This window comes from Glycine max, chromosome 3, assembly GCF_000004515.6.
Source record: "Glycine max cultivar Williams 82 chromosome 3, Glycine_max_v4.0, whole genome shotgun sequence".
Classification (NCBI taxonomy): domain Eukaryota; kingdom Viridiplantae; phylum Streptophyta; class Magnoliopsida; order Fabales; family Fabaceae; genus Glycine; species Glycine max.
This window is the reverse complement of record NC_016090.4, coordinates 9,758,613-9,773,408: the sequence shown is the minus strand read 5'-3', so window position 1 is coordinate 9,773,408 and position 14,796 is coordinate 9,758,613. Positions and strand designations below refer to the sequence as shown.

The 14,796-nt window shown below is 34.6% G+C and overlaps 1 protein-coding gene and 1 long non-coding RNA gene across 3 annotated transcripts in view; both read left to right on the top strand.

Moving 5' to 3' along the window:
* The first annotated feature begins 2,553 nt into the window (after positions 1–2,553).
* Positions 2,554–14,796, top strand: part of LOC100811273 (uncharacterized) — a 32,435-nt gene continuing 20,192 nt past the window's right edge. For both annotated transcript variants that reach the window (XM_014773540.3, XM_014773542.3), the window contains exon 1: positions 2,554–2,994. In XM_014773540.3, coding sequence (XP_014629026.1) covers positions 2,833–2,994 — 162 coding nt within the window. In that variant the 5' untranslated portion in view covers positions 2,554–2,832. The remainder of the gene's footprint in view (positions 2,995–14,796) is intronic.
* Positions 9,033–10,286, top strand: LOC121174669 (uncharacterized). The gene is made up of 3 exons (XR_005890930.1): positions 9,033–9,505; positions 9,599–9,886; positions 9,967–10,286. It is a non-coding gene; the product is annotated as an uncharacterized lncRNA (long non-coding RNA).

Sequence of the window (14,796 nt, the reverse complement as noted above, 5' to 3'; positions counted from 1 at the left end):
TCATAGTTCTTTTGTTATAAATTCTAAATGCTTTATTGTTCAAGGAATATACCTTCATCAAATTTTGCATCAAAATTACCTAAGTTGTCTTTGTCGTTGTTTAGCACAAAACACTTACATCCAAACACATGAAGATGAGAAATGTTTGGTTTTCTTTCGTTATACAATTCATATGAAGATTTGTTCAAGATTGGTCTAATTAAAGGTCTATTCATTATATAGCATGCAATATTTACATCTTCAACCCATAAATATTTAGGAAGGATTGTATCATTAAGCAAAGTTTTGGCTATCTCTTCTAAAGATCTATTTTTCCTCTCAACTACTCCATTTTGTTGAGGTGTTCTAGGTTCAGAAAAATTGTTTTCAATACCATTTTCATCACAAAATGATTCAAAATCCTTATTTTCAAATTGTCTTCCACGATCACTCCTAATAGATGCAATTTTAAGATTTTTCTTATTTTGAATGATTTTAGCATGTTTGTTGAAAGCATGAAAAACATATCTTTTATGAGTGAGAAATAATGTCCATGTGAATCTTGAGTAATCATCAACTATAACAAGAGCATAGTAGTTTCCTCCAAAACTCATAGTTCTAGAGGGGCCAAAAAGATCCATATGCAAAAGTTGTAAGGGCTGAGTTATAGACACAATATTCTTTGAGTAATCATCAACTATTCATCTTTTCTTTCTCTTCTCCCTTTGCCAAAAAGAATTCGCCAAGGACTAACCGCCTGAATTCTTTTGTGTCTCCCTTCTCCCTTGTCAAAGAATTCAAAACGACATAGTCTGAGAATTCTTTTGATTCTTCCCTTTCCCTTATACAAAAGTTTTCAAAGGACTAACCGCCTGAGAATTCTTTTGTATCCCCATTCACAAAGTATCAAAGGTTTAACCGCCTGAGATCTTTGTCTTAACGCAATTGAGGGTAGATCCTTTGTGGTACAAGTAGAGGGTACATCTACTTGGGTTTGACTGAGAACAAGAGAGGGTACATTTCTTGTGGATCAGTTCTAGTGGAGGATACATCCACTAGGTTCAAAGAGAGCAAGGGAGGGTACATCCCTTGTGGATCTTTGCTTGTAAAAGGATTTTTACAAGGTTGAAAGAAATCTCAAGGACCGCAGGTCGCTTGGGGACTGGATGTAGACACAGGTTGTTGCCGAACCAATATAAAAACTCTTGTGTGTTTGTCTCCTTCTTCCCTACTCTTTTAATTTCCGCTGTGCATTTAATTTCCGCTTTTACTTTCTGTTAAGTTTCTCTTCTACTCCTTATTCTCTTAACAACTTAGTAAAAGCCTTAGAAGAGTAATTTTTTAATTAGTAAAGGTTTAGGAATAATTAATTCAACCCCCCCTTCTTAATTATTCTGAGGTCACTCGATCCAACATTTCCCTGCTACATAGTAGGGATGTAAGGATCGAATTCAATGGCTTTCCAGATGTTTAAATCTATAGCCTCTATGAAGATTTGCATACCGGTTTTCCAGTAATGATAACCCACACCTATTAATAGAGCTCCCTTCCGGAAAAAGAAAGGTTGATGACACCCTAATTATTCTTGAGGTTTCTAAACCTTATACAAGACAACGATCTCAACACAGAAGATTATGTGAAGAATCCCCTGAGGATTTGCATCATTCAGCAAATGGAAGAAGTCAAATGTTTGATCAAAATGCACTCATGAGTGCAATGTCAGATGTTTACACTTGTTGGACACATTCAGTTCTACAACACTGAGTCACTAGATAAAATGAAAAGCATAGGAAACTCTTTGCAATATCTTGTGGTGGTATTTTCAATTTATGTTGGAACCTTGTTGGTTAATGTTGTGCACCAACTGACTCGGAAGCATGGTGGAATTGATTGGTTAAATGATGACATCAATGCTGGAAGATTGGACTACTATTACTTCCTCATGGCTGGGTTAGCTTTGATTAATCTCGTATATATCTTGTTCTGTGTTAAACATTACCGTTATAAGGTTAATGTCGAAGAAAAAGTTGTGGAGAAACTTGAGCCTTGAGGGGTATTGGGAAATGATTACTTTTTTTAATCAATAAATGTTCAATTTGTTCAGAATAAATGCAGGATTAGCAAGTGTTATATATGTCAGTCCAGTATATATATTTGATGTCATTTACGCAACAAAATAAACACTAAACTATTGTTGAATCTAAGGAAAAAATGATTCACCTATGCATACATTTCAACCGTTATTTATTATATATCTTTTATCTAGTATATTCTGTTATTTTTATCTTCTATCCATATAAATAAGTAATGTAAAGATCAAAATTACTTCATTGATAATTTAATGATTATGTATTTTCGGTCTAAAATAGACTTACATATCAATTAATAAAAAAAAATCAAATATATATCACTTCTAAAATATTTATTCTAAAAGTTAAAAAAATTATGAAACATAATTATTTATAAAATGTAATTGAATGAAAGTGTAAAAATATTCTATATTTTTAATACATAATCTATTTTCTCTATTATTAAAATATAAAATAGAAGTTTAAATTTTTATAAAACTAAAATGTTAAAATATTTAGAAAAATAAAAAATATAGCAATAGTATTTCACTTAAAAAACCGTGAACCAATTCCAGTGATGCCACCTCCTGTCCACATGACACATACACGTGGATAAACAAACTGCGTAAACCCCACCACTATATAAAACGACCCTCACCGTCAGCACCAGATAGATTCAAGATTCTCAACTACTAAAGCGATCGAAGAAAGGAACTAAAAACCAAACCAGTGTCTCACTCTCACCCCAGAAACTCATTGTTGTGTGGCACAACAAACTTCACCAATGATGAAAGCCCTCACAAGCTCTTGTTCTAAGGCCAGGGTCGAGACTCTAGGACCCTTCTCTCCCAGAGTTCCCCTTTGTGTTTCTGATAGACCCGAATTCTGCTTCACCCTTCGTTCCAAAAATGAGAAAAAGGGATGGAATTTATTGCTCCTGAAACTGGTTCGAAACAATGATCTTTACCCTGTTCATGCAGTGCCACCAAAGGACCAGGTTTGCTTCTTTTTTTTTCTATGCTTAGTTTCTCATTTTTGTTTTTCTTTGTTGGAACTATCATAATTCTTTTGTTTGTTCTTGGTCTTCTTGGGGTGTTTCTTGTTTGCATGTTAGGAACATGATTGCTTTCAAGTGGGGGTGATTCTTGTTGGGTTCTCAAAATATGCTTCTTTTTCTTTTCTTGTTTTTTTTCTTCTTTCCTTTTTCTGAAATTTCGTGTTTCCTAGTAGCTTGCCCCGTTTCTTCTCACCTTTTGGTTTCTTTTTATACGCTAAATATTCTCCCTTTTGTATGAGTATGCGTAGATCCAAAACTTGTTACGAAACATTTCGTATTACTGCTATGCTAGACTTCTTGGTTCTGATTCCATTTTCACTTTCTTTTTTTGTTTCCCTTTTATGGGAATGGTTATTTCTTGAAATGTTTGGCGACTTCAACAATTTACTTTGTTTTTTATAGCTTGGTACGATTCTTTCCAGCATATTTCGGGTTTGAAGTTTTCTCTGTTGCTTTGGTGTTACTGGTGGAGCCTCTTTACTGTCTTGAGAATTTATTTCAATGATTTTGTATAATTCAAGAGGATATGAGCCAAATGAAAGACAAAACTTAGATGCAATTTCTTAATACTTTTAGTACTGGTTTTCAATTGGAGTTGGAGTTTCACCTCAATAATTCGTGTTATAAATTTTGCATTAAGAATTAGCATAGATTACCTAATTAAAACTCCAATTCTGATTGGAGAACAACACTAAAAGAGTCAAATTCTGATTGCAGAACAACACTAAAGTATTTAAAGATCTAAATCCATGTTTTGTTCCCAAACTAATTGGCTTTTCTGTTATGTGGGGAAATTCGTTAAGAAATGGTTGTCTAGTTGTTGTATTTACATTAAATAAATTGAGAACGTACAAGATTTTGGCATGTTTGATGAGACAGTCTCTTGGCCCGAATAAAATGTTGCAGGTGGACTTGGAAACTGTGGAGCCTCAGGCTCAACAGAGTGAACAAACAAGTGGGTTCTAATGACCTTTTGTATTTTTCCTACTACATATATATGCCGTGGAACTCAAAATCCCAACATTGTAATTTGTTGTGCAGATGAATCAAAGTTTGTTCGTGTATCATTCCAGTTACAAAAGACTTGTAATTTTGGTGAACAGTTTCTTATAGTTGGAGGTGGTCCTGTGCTTGGTTCATGGGACCCTTTAGAGGCATTACCCATGACATGGTCTGAAGGACATGTATGGGCTGTGGAGCTGGTGAGTAAAATCTGTTCAGAATTTGAAAATATTGTTGGATCAAAAACTTTTATAAATGTTGTATATGCTTCCTTTGTGTAATCAGGATATGCCTGCTGGACAAACATTCCAGTATAAGTTCATACTGAAAGGAGAAGGGGGGGATATTATTTGGCAGCCAGGGTTGGATCGATTGATCCACACTTGGGAAACTAAGAATAGAATAGTTGTTCTCGAAGATTGGGAGAATGTAGAACTTCAGAAAATAACAGAGGAAGATCAACTTGCCGAGCCAAATGAGGAACCCCAGGTTTGACTTTGAAGTGCCAACTTTAGCTGAATTTCTTAATAATCCTCAAGAAGAACTGGATTCCAAAGCATCGGAAATATCGTCTGTATAGTACTTTAGCTGAATTTCAGTTTTGGCCACTTCTGTTAATCTGTATAGTACTAGGAGTTTCATGGGCAATAGATAGCGCTTTTGCTGTATGTCATACCATAGTGATAGTGATTTTTAAAAAGGCATCTTAGAAGATTTATTCATAACATCTCTCAGAAGAATAGAATTTTTCTGAGAAAATTAGTGTTACTTCATCTTGAATTCTCATAAAGTATGCATCTTTTGATTTATTTTTCTAAAAACATAAAAATAAAAGAGATGAACAAAAAAGAAAATAGAGAGAATTCGTTTCCCTTGAAAGCATACATGCCTGCGGCAACTGTACCAAACTACCAAAGGTATTCGTGCTACATAGCGGCTCTGCAGTCAAAGTTCAATAATTTAGGGTCCTGTTACTAAAGTAAAGATGAATGTTGTGGCCTGAGGATTCTGATTAATAAATTACAAGGGAAAATATAATTAATTTTTTTTAAATATGTTGGAGGTTTTTTTCTTCTATCGGACCTTCTTACTTCTTCTGCATCTATTTCAGCTGACTCAATGCTTTCCTCTCCTTGTTGCTCTACGTTAGTAACTCATTGCTCATCTACATCTGCAATTGGTTGCACTTCTCCTCTGAACTCATCAGTTGAGACAACCTCTTCTTCAGCTTTCTAAGAAGAAATCTCATCAAATACTACATTTCGAGATGTAACAAATTTCTTAGTGATTGGATCCATACATTTCCACCCTTTTCTATAAGGGCATAACCAACAGAGATGCATTTCTTGGCTTTTGATCTAATTTGCTTCTTATTGTCTTTTGAATATGTACATAGAAGATGGCTCCAAAGACTCGAAAATAATCCACTACTGGTTTATCCCCATAGAGTAGTTCAAATGGAGATTTCTCTTTGCCTGTCCATGGAGGCAACTTGTTGATTACATGACAAGCACATTGAATTGCTTCTGCCTATAACTCACGAGGCAGATTTTTGTCATGTATCCATGACAAGCTCACTGAAGTTAGATGAGCTAATTTCCTTTCAGCCACTGCATTTTGCTGCAGTGTATCTCGACAAGTAAATTGCCTTTGGATCCCTTTTTTCATGACAAAAAACTGTGAAATCTGTTGAGTTGAACTCACCTCCATTGTCACTCCTCAAGCATTTGATTTTTGCATCAAACTCCTTCTCCACCATGTCAGAGAAAATAACAAACTTATGTGTAACTTCACTTTTCTCCTTTAGGAAATACAACCAAGTATATCGAGTGTAATCATCCCCTAGTACCATAGTATATTTACATCCACTATAACTAGGTGTTTTTGTCGACCCCATTAGATCTGTGTGTATAAGTTCGAAAGGAATGGTTCTTTCTCTGTTGGAACTTTTAAATGGAGCTTGTAAGCCTTACCAAATTGACATCCTTGGCAAACAACTTCCTCCTTCACCTATTTCAATTCTGGAAGCCCACAATAAGCTTATTAGATGCTATAATTTGTAGCATTTGATAGTCTACATGCCCAAGTCTAGCATGCCACAGGGTAGGACTACAACTTGGCTGGTTCTTTTGACATATGCCTCTCCTGCAGATAAAACAAACAAAGAATCCTTCCTTTTTTCTTCCAATATGATGTCAGCATCAATATTTCTCACATCATTCAGGATTTTGACGCTATTGGGGCCAAAAAAAGATCTTGCCTGAGCTAGTGATTTGTGAGACATAAATGACATTTTTCTTTAAGCCAGGAACATGATAGACGTCACTCAGCTGAACTTCATTGTTGCCAGCATTGATCTTTACAGTTCCCTCCTTCACAACAGGATGTGTTGTGTTGTGTTGCAGCAGTGACTATGACTCTGTCTCCATTGTGATGACGCATTTCAGAGGAAGCTTGATTGTTCCCTGTTACTAGGGATGGGTAAACAGCCCAAGTCCATGGATTGGCCCGTGGGAACCCGCGCGGGAAAAACCAATTTTTTTAAACAATCCATGGTTATGTCATATTTTTGGGCCGCCCCGCTTAATCCATGGACTATGCGGGTTTGGCCTGAGGGGTCCGCAGGTTGTCCGCATTAGGTTTGATTGTGTGACCCAGTTACATTAGGTTTGATTTTCTCTCTTCCACTTTAAACTTTTCTTTCTTCTTCTCTTCACAGACTCGTGGATGTAGCAGGCTAAGAAACATTTTTCTCCTCACGGTTCTTCTCCACCACGCACTCATGCACGCGTGCAGTAACACGACTCTTTCCCTTTCAAGGAAAATAGAACGCGACTCATGCTCACGCAGTCACGCGACACACCATAGCAGCACAGCCTCGGCTCACCACCATGCCACCATGCAAAGTACATCTCTTCTCTCTCTAGAATTTGTTTTTATCCTATTTTTGTTGGGGCTGATTCATTGTTGTTGTACTCTTAAAATAAAAGAAAAATGTGAAAAATCTATAACTTTTGATCCGCTGCTCACACCTCTTTTTTTTATTTTAACCCTCGGCTTCATTGCTTTATTCCCTTTGTCGGCTTCATGGCCTCAGGAACAAAGCTTCCTCCATTGTTGTTTGTTGTTTGTTGATAGTGTGTGAGATCCATGACCCTCATAGTCTCGTGTTGTGTTTAGTGTACGGTTAGATTTTGCATCAACTCCGGCATAGGCCATATATTATAACCTTTGTTCAAGTACCTTGCTCCTATCAGCTTCCTACATGTAGATATACATTTCAATTTTTCCATTGCACTTAACAAACAACTGCAACATTTGCAGCTGATATTTCTATCTTCTCTCTGCATTTTTCTTTCTTGAAGGACATTAACAAAAGCCAATTTTTTTTTATATTTTTCACACGTTTTTGTTTTGGTATTTGACATTTTTTGATGCATTAATTAATTATATTATATTAACATACAATTAGAGCATGCGAGATGAAATCTATTAACAATTTCAAAATTTTAGTTTGAGCCTGACAACACCAAAAGGATAGAAATTGCAAAATGAAAACAGAGCTAATATTTTCTTTTCTTTTTGCACGAGACAAGTAGTTGAACTGGCAGTATATTTTGTAGAGAAAATCTAAATACGGATAAGCTATTCATAATCTTTATTTATAATCTCGGATATAGACTGTATAAATAGGGGAAATGTGGTGGAAATTGATAAAAGAAGTGAAAAAAGAACTTGATGACCTGTTGCAACGGAAGCCTATGTGATCATGTTGACAAGTTTCTTTTCTCTGTTGTTTGTGATGTTATCCTATCTTATTCACGTTCCTGCTTTTAATATTTGTGATTCATGGCAAAATATGTTCTTTTAATAAATCACAGTATGATCAATTTTCTTCAAAATTGAGAAAAATAGCATTCAATTTTATTCCATCATTGAGCATTTACAGTTGTTCACACTCTATGTACTTTCTTACTTTCAAGTACTTTCTTCTTCAATTCTATGTTTTCTTTCTCAATTCTGTTGCAGAGATACTTTTGTTTTCACAAACTTACTACACCCATCACACTTCACTTGTCAATTATTTATTTCCTTTCAACTGAATTATACTTAGTTGATTCTTTAATATGTTCTCTATTACAAGTGATTCTTTAATTATTATTATATAATAAAATCGTGGGATAAGGGAATGAACCACGAAATTCTTGATCTGCAAGTTATGGGCAAGATGAATTGAGTTTTTGTGTGATTTATTTGAATTTATGCGCAGTTAATGAAATATAACCTCAGAAGTACAAGATGTCCACACATCAGATGTCAAGCTTATTCTACTAGGGAATGGAAGATCATGCTCAATAATCATCATACTCAATAAAAGAGAATGGAAGTTGAAAGGTAAAATGGTTAATTTTTCTAATTTTCCTCCTCCACACCCGGGGCGTGAGATGGCTAAAGTTATATATGATTTTTTTTGGAAGAATGGGGGATTGAGCAGAAAATATTTTCATTAACTCTAGATGATGCTTCTTCCAATGATAAAATGCAAGACTATTTGAAGGAAAGACTTTTGCATACTAATGGTTTAGTAAGTGGTGGTGAATTTTTTCATATCTGATGTTGTGCTCACATTTTAAACCTTAGTGTTCAAGAGGGGTTGAAAGTAGTCGGTCCTGCTGTAAAAAAAATTAGGGAAAGCATTAAGTATGTTAAGGGATCAGAGGGTAAAATGAAAGTTTTTAAATCTTGTGTTGCAAAAGTTGGTGGTATTCATACAAAGATGGGTTTGAGCTTAGATGTCATTACTAGGTGGAATTCTACTTTTATGATGCTTGAGAGTGCCCTTGTATATCGATGTGCTTTTTGTAGTCTTGAATTTGATGATAGGAGCTATTCAAGTTGTCTTATTAATGAAGAATGGGAGAGAGGACGAAAAATGTGTGATTTTTTGCGTCCTTTTTTTTAAATCACAGAGTTGATATCTGGTTCCTCTTACCCAACGTCTAATTTGTAATTCATGCAAGTGTGGAAAATTGAATGTTTATTGCTTCAAAATTTGAGTAATAAGGATGAGTTGATTAGAACAATGGAAATTGATATGAAAACAAAGTTTGATAAATATTGGAGTGATTATAGCAATGTGCTTTCCTTTGGGTGCATTCTAGGTCCACGCTTTAAAATCAAACTTTTGAAGTATTGTTATTCAAAACTTGGTCTTGATCCAATATCTTGTCAAGCAAAGTTGAAAGTTATGGAGCACAAGTTGTATACTCTATATAATGAGTATGTTCAAATTTATTCCAAAGAAACAAGAAGCAATGTTGGTTTAAGTCAAGGTTGATCACAAGAGACTATGGTTATTACTAGTACTATTAGTATTGCTCAAGTTGATGTTATGGATGTAAGTCAAGGTTTCTCTTAATTTTTTAACTACAAATCATTTATTCTTATTTACTTTGACTAACTATTTTTTATTTTTGTGGAATTAATGTAGGAGTTTATACAATTTGAAGATCAAGATATGTCACAAGTGGGTAAATCTCAACTAAATATCATCCCAATCTTGATGTTTTGCAATATTGGAAGGACAATGAAGCTCAGCTTCCAGATCTTTCACTATTGGCTTGTGATATTTTAAGCATCCAAATTACAACGGTGGCTTTTGAATCAGCATTTAGTATTGGCTCACGGGTGCTTAAAAAATATTAAACTAGGCTTCTTGCTGACAACATGCAAGCCTTGATATGTACTAAAAATTGGTTACTACGATTTGATATGCAAGGTAAATAATGTGTAATAATTGTTATCTTCTAATCTCTTAATTGAGTTTATTCTAATATTTATTATTATTTTGAGTTTTAGGAAAAGAAGATGAAGATGTGGAGATGGAGAAGGCTCAAGCTACTTCAAATATAGAATCATTTGTTGTTGGAGATGTTTCATATTCTAAAGCAAGCACAAAGGAACCAAGTGCTAAAATATCCAAAGCCAAATACAAGCCTGAAATAGTAAATTGTCCAGAAAATTAATGACTTATAATACTAGATAAAAGTAGGATGTAAAAGAAACTTCTATGGATGTAAAAGCTTCTTGATTTGTGAGAAAATTTTGTAACTCCTCCAATGATGGTTGGTTGGTCCATCTTTGAATGGACATGATAAATGGAGAATACTCCTTTTTCAAACCCCTAATGATGTATCTCCTTCACCTTGCCTCACTGATTTTCTCACTCAGATCTGCACAAAGATTTTTAATCTTTAAGAAGTATTCAGCAATTGTAAGATTTCCTTGCACTGTGGATGCAAGTTCATTTTCCAACAACTGCAATCGAGCAACATTTTTCTTGGAGAAGAGTTTTTCTAGTGTCTCCCATACATCCTTTGGTGTGTCAAGATCTCTAATGTGATCAATTAATTCCTTGTTGACCGTCATTCTCAGAACAAACAACATCTTCCCATATTTTACCTTCCATTTTCGTCGGGCCTCCATCGTGTCCGGTGTATCTGGTGGCATTTTCATGTCATTTTTTGCCATGAGATCCCATAAATCCTGCCCTTGGAGAAAAGCTTCAATGCACAGTCGCCAATACTTGTAGTTCGATCGGACAAGTTTCTCAACACCAAACTGCATATTTGATCAGTTTCCTCCCGTTTGCGAGTCCATGAAAACCAGTTCAGTCTCCCCTTAAATTCTTAGAGCGAAGCCCCCCCAAAAGAGAAGAAAAAAAAAGCCCATATCAAAGTCCAAGCTCTAGATACCATAAAACAAATAAATGAATATTTGAAATATGAAAAACAAGATACCAAATTTTTACTTTTTTTTGTTATCTTTTCGCTTCTTTTTATTTGCTTTGATTCTTTTCCAAAATAAAACATACCATCAAAGTATTTTTCTATGAACACTCCTATAAAAATTATGTGAGTTTCAAAAATATTTTTCCTTTGAACCAGACCGACCATAAAATCTTTATCTTAATGCATTCAGCTCCTCATTACTGAAGCTCGTCTTCAAAGACCCATGTTGAGCTTCCTCATGTTCTTCATACCACCATTTCACGACTTAATTCAAATTTCAAAATTTTCATTTTCAGCTCTTAAACAAGTGGTCTCAATGACTTAAGTGGGGCGGGGGTGAATTAAGTTTCAAAATTTTCCCCTAACAAATTTTAATTCTCTCTTTAAAAGATATATGCAGACTTAATATGCAGAAAAAGAAGCAATGAACAATTTATTCGATGCTCTTTAAATGTGAAAAATAAAATTAAAGCGCAATAATGTAAATGAGATTAGGGAAGAGAGAATTGCAAACTCAATTTATACTGGTTCAGCCACTTTCTGTGCCTACGTCCCGTTCTCAAGCAATCCACTTGAGATTTCCACTATCCATGTAAATTCCTTTAAAACTTCTGAACCACCTAGGGATACCTTTCCCTTGTGTTCAGAAAAACTTACAAATCAACAGACCCACTTCCTCTTGATTACAACAACAATTTGTTTTTGAAGTACAAAATATTTTTCTTCTCTTTAACAGAAGAATAATACAACTTGAAGAACTTAAAAGAATCCTTAATTGATATGCAAGCGTTTGGCCAAAGGTTTTCTTTTGAGAGGATAAAACAATGAAGTTCTGAAAAACATTGAAGATTTTCGAACACAAGTCACATATTTATAGGCCTTTGGTGGTTTTTCAAACTCTCATGAAAGGATGTGACTTTTCAGAATTATTTTTTGAAATTTTCTCACTGGTAATCGATTACAGATCTTTGGTAATCGATTACATAGTAAATTATTGAGGAGTCGTGTCTTTTCAGTTTGAATTTTAAAAAATTTCGCTACAGTTAATCGATTACACAAAGGCGATAATCGATTACAACCTTTAAAATTCAAATTCAAACTTTCTGAAAACTTTGCAAAATTAAATTTTGTTTTTGGTAATCGATTATAGCTTCTGGTAATCGATTACCATAGAGAAATATACTATTTTAAAATGTGTAAAAACACTTAAAACTTTTTATAAGAGATTTTGAAAATTTAAGCATTTAAGGTCAAACCTTTGCAATCTTTTAAGATATTCTATTAAAAAATAATGGACTATTATGAATTCTTTCTCTTAATCACTTGATCTTGTCTTGAACTTGTAGTAAACTTTGAATTGCTTCAATCTTTGGCATCATCAAAACCTTTATACAGCATATGCAATCACATTCTCCATCGTTTTGATGATGACAGCTATATAAAACCATGATTAAAAGATATTCTATTTGCAAGGCGAGCACTCACCCTTACTCCCACTTAATTTTGCAATTTATTTCCTATGTTTAGAAAAAATAGTCTACCCGTTTTCTTGAGTTTCTGTCCCCCTTTGGCAACATTAAAAAGTCAAAAATACCAGACAAAATAACAAAGCCAGAAAATCCAAAGCAATCATCACAAAATAATCAAAAGCTAATCATCCATAGCAACATAAAATAACCAAGTGCGAAATATCCAAAGCAAACACGAAATAACCAAGTGCTAAGTGTCTAAAGCAAGCACAAAGGAACCAAGTGCTAAAATATCCAAAGCCAAATACAAGGCTGAAATAGTAAATTGTCCAGAAAATTAATGACTTATAATACTAGATAAAAGTAGGATGTAAAAGAAACTTCTATGGATCTGCAGGAGGATCAAAGAAACGATGAATGAAGCTCATGTCGTCTTCAAGACGCGTGATGCGTGAGTCTATAGCATTGAAATGATCACCGGCAAAAGCCTAAAGATACCTAAGCTCAGTGAGAACGTCATTCAATAAGGAAGATGAGGAATCCCGTTGCGGTGGCGGGGAGGGTGTTGGCAGGTTGTGTTTAAGCCGAAGATACCTAAGCTCATGTCAACCTTTAAAATTCAAATTCAAACTTTCTGAAAACTTTGCAAAATTAAATTTTGCTTTGGGTAATCGATTATAGCTTCTAGTAATCGATTACCATAGAGAAATATACTATTTTAAAATGTGTAAAAACACTTAAAACTTTTTATAAGAGATTTTGAAAATTTAAGCATTTAAGGTCAAACCTTTGCAATCTTTTAAGATATTCTATTAAAAAATAATGGACTTTTATGAATTCTTTCTCTTAATCTTGTCTTGAACTTGTAGTAAACTTTGAATTGCTTCAATCTTTGGCATCATCAAAACCTTTATACAGCATATGCAATCACATTCTCCATCGTTTTGATGATGACAGCTATATAAAACCATGATTAAAAGATATTCTATTTGCAAGGCGAGAACTCACCTTACTCCACTTAATTTTCAATTTATTTCCTATGTTTAGAAAAAATAGTCTACCCGTTTTCTTGAGTTTCTGTCCCCCTTTGGCAACATTAAAAAGTCAAAAATACCAGACAAAATAACAAAGCCAGAAAATCCAAAGCAATCATCACAAAATAATCAAAAGCTAATCATCCATAGCAACATAAAATAACCAAGTGCGAAATATCCAAAGCAAACACGAAATAACCAAGTGCTAAGTGTCTAAAGCAAGCACAAAGGAACCAAGTGCTAAAATATCCAAAGCCAAATACAAGGCTGAAATAGTAAATTGTCCAAAAATTAATGACTTATAATACTAGATAAAAGTAGGATGTAAAGAAACTTCTATGGATCTGCAGGAGGATCAAAGAACGATGAATGAAGCTCATGTCGTCTTCAAGACGCGTGATGCGTGAGTCTATAGCATTGAAATGATCACCGGCGAAAGCCAAAGATACCTAAGCTCAGTGAGAACGTCATTCAATAAGGAAGATGAGGAATCCCATTGCGGTGGCGGGGAGGGTGTTGGCAGGTTGTGTTAAGCCCGAAGATACCTAAGCTCATGTGGTCTTCAGGAATTGGAGGTGGAAGGTTGTGTTACGCACATCCACATCCTTTCGCTATCCAAAGGAGGCAACAACACTAGCACCAATAGCAAATAAATGTTTGACCTTAACAAAAGTTCATCCTCTAAAGGAACATTAAAATGCTAAAGAAATAGAGTGACAAGATGAGGATAAGGAAAAGATGCATTGGCCCATAATACTTTATGCATACGGTACTTAACAAGATGGACTCAGTCAATTTGGCGACCGGTTTGAAGAGCCCATAGCAAAATTAAATCTCCTTAAAGGCCTAAGCAAGATTTGTGGAATGTGGAAGCAAAACTCGACAAAGAATATAATGCAAAATGTGACATTCAAAGGGAATGAACCAGCAAGCAATCTGCCGATCATATCAGCATGGTCATTAGAGACCATTTTATGAGCATCATGACTATAATAGATATGCTTCCAATCATCAACTAGAGTGCCCTCAAACGGAACACTGACTACTCAATTTTGTCAAAGAATAAAATAGAGATTGATCAATAACAATGGGTATTTTATGCACCTCAAAGAAAATGGATCCATCCTAAATTTGCAAATTATTATAAAAGAATCAAACTAATTCAAGATAGAACGGAAATTTTAGAGACATAAAATCAACTAACTCCGAATTTTGAAAAACTTGATAACAATAAAAAGTTTCCCCATCAAAGAATTCTATGTCTAGATATTTAGGATTGAGAATGACACGATTTGAGAATAGGGAATAGTACCTTTGATGTTGTTCATTTGAAGAAAATAGAGTCAATAACCATTGAGAAGAAAAAGAAGGATTAGGTGGTACTGGTGGGTCACC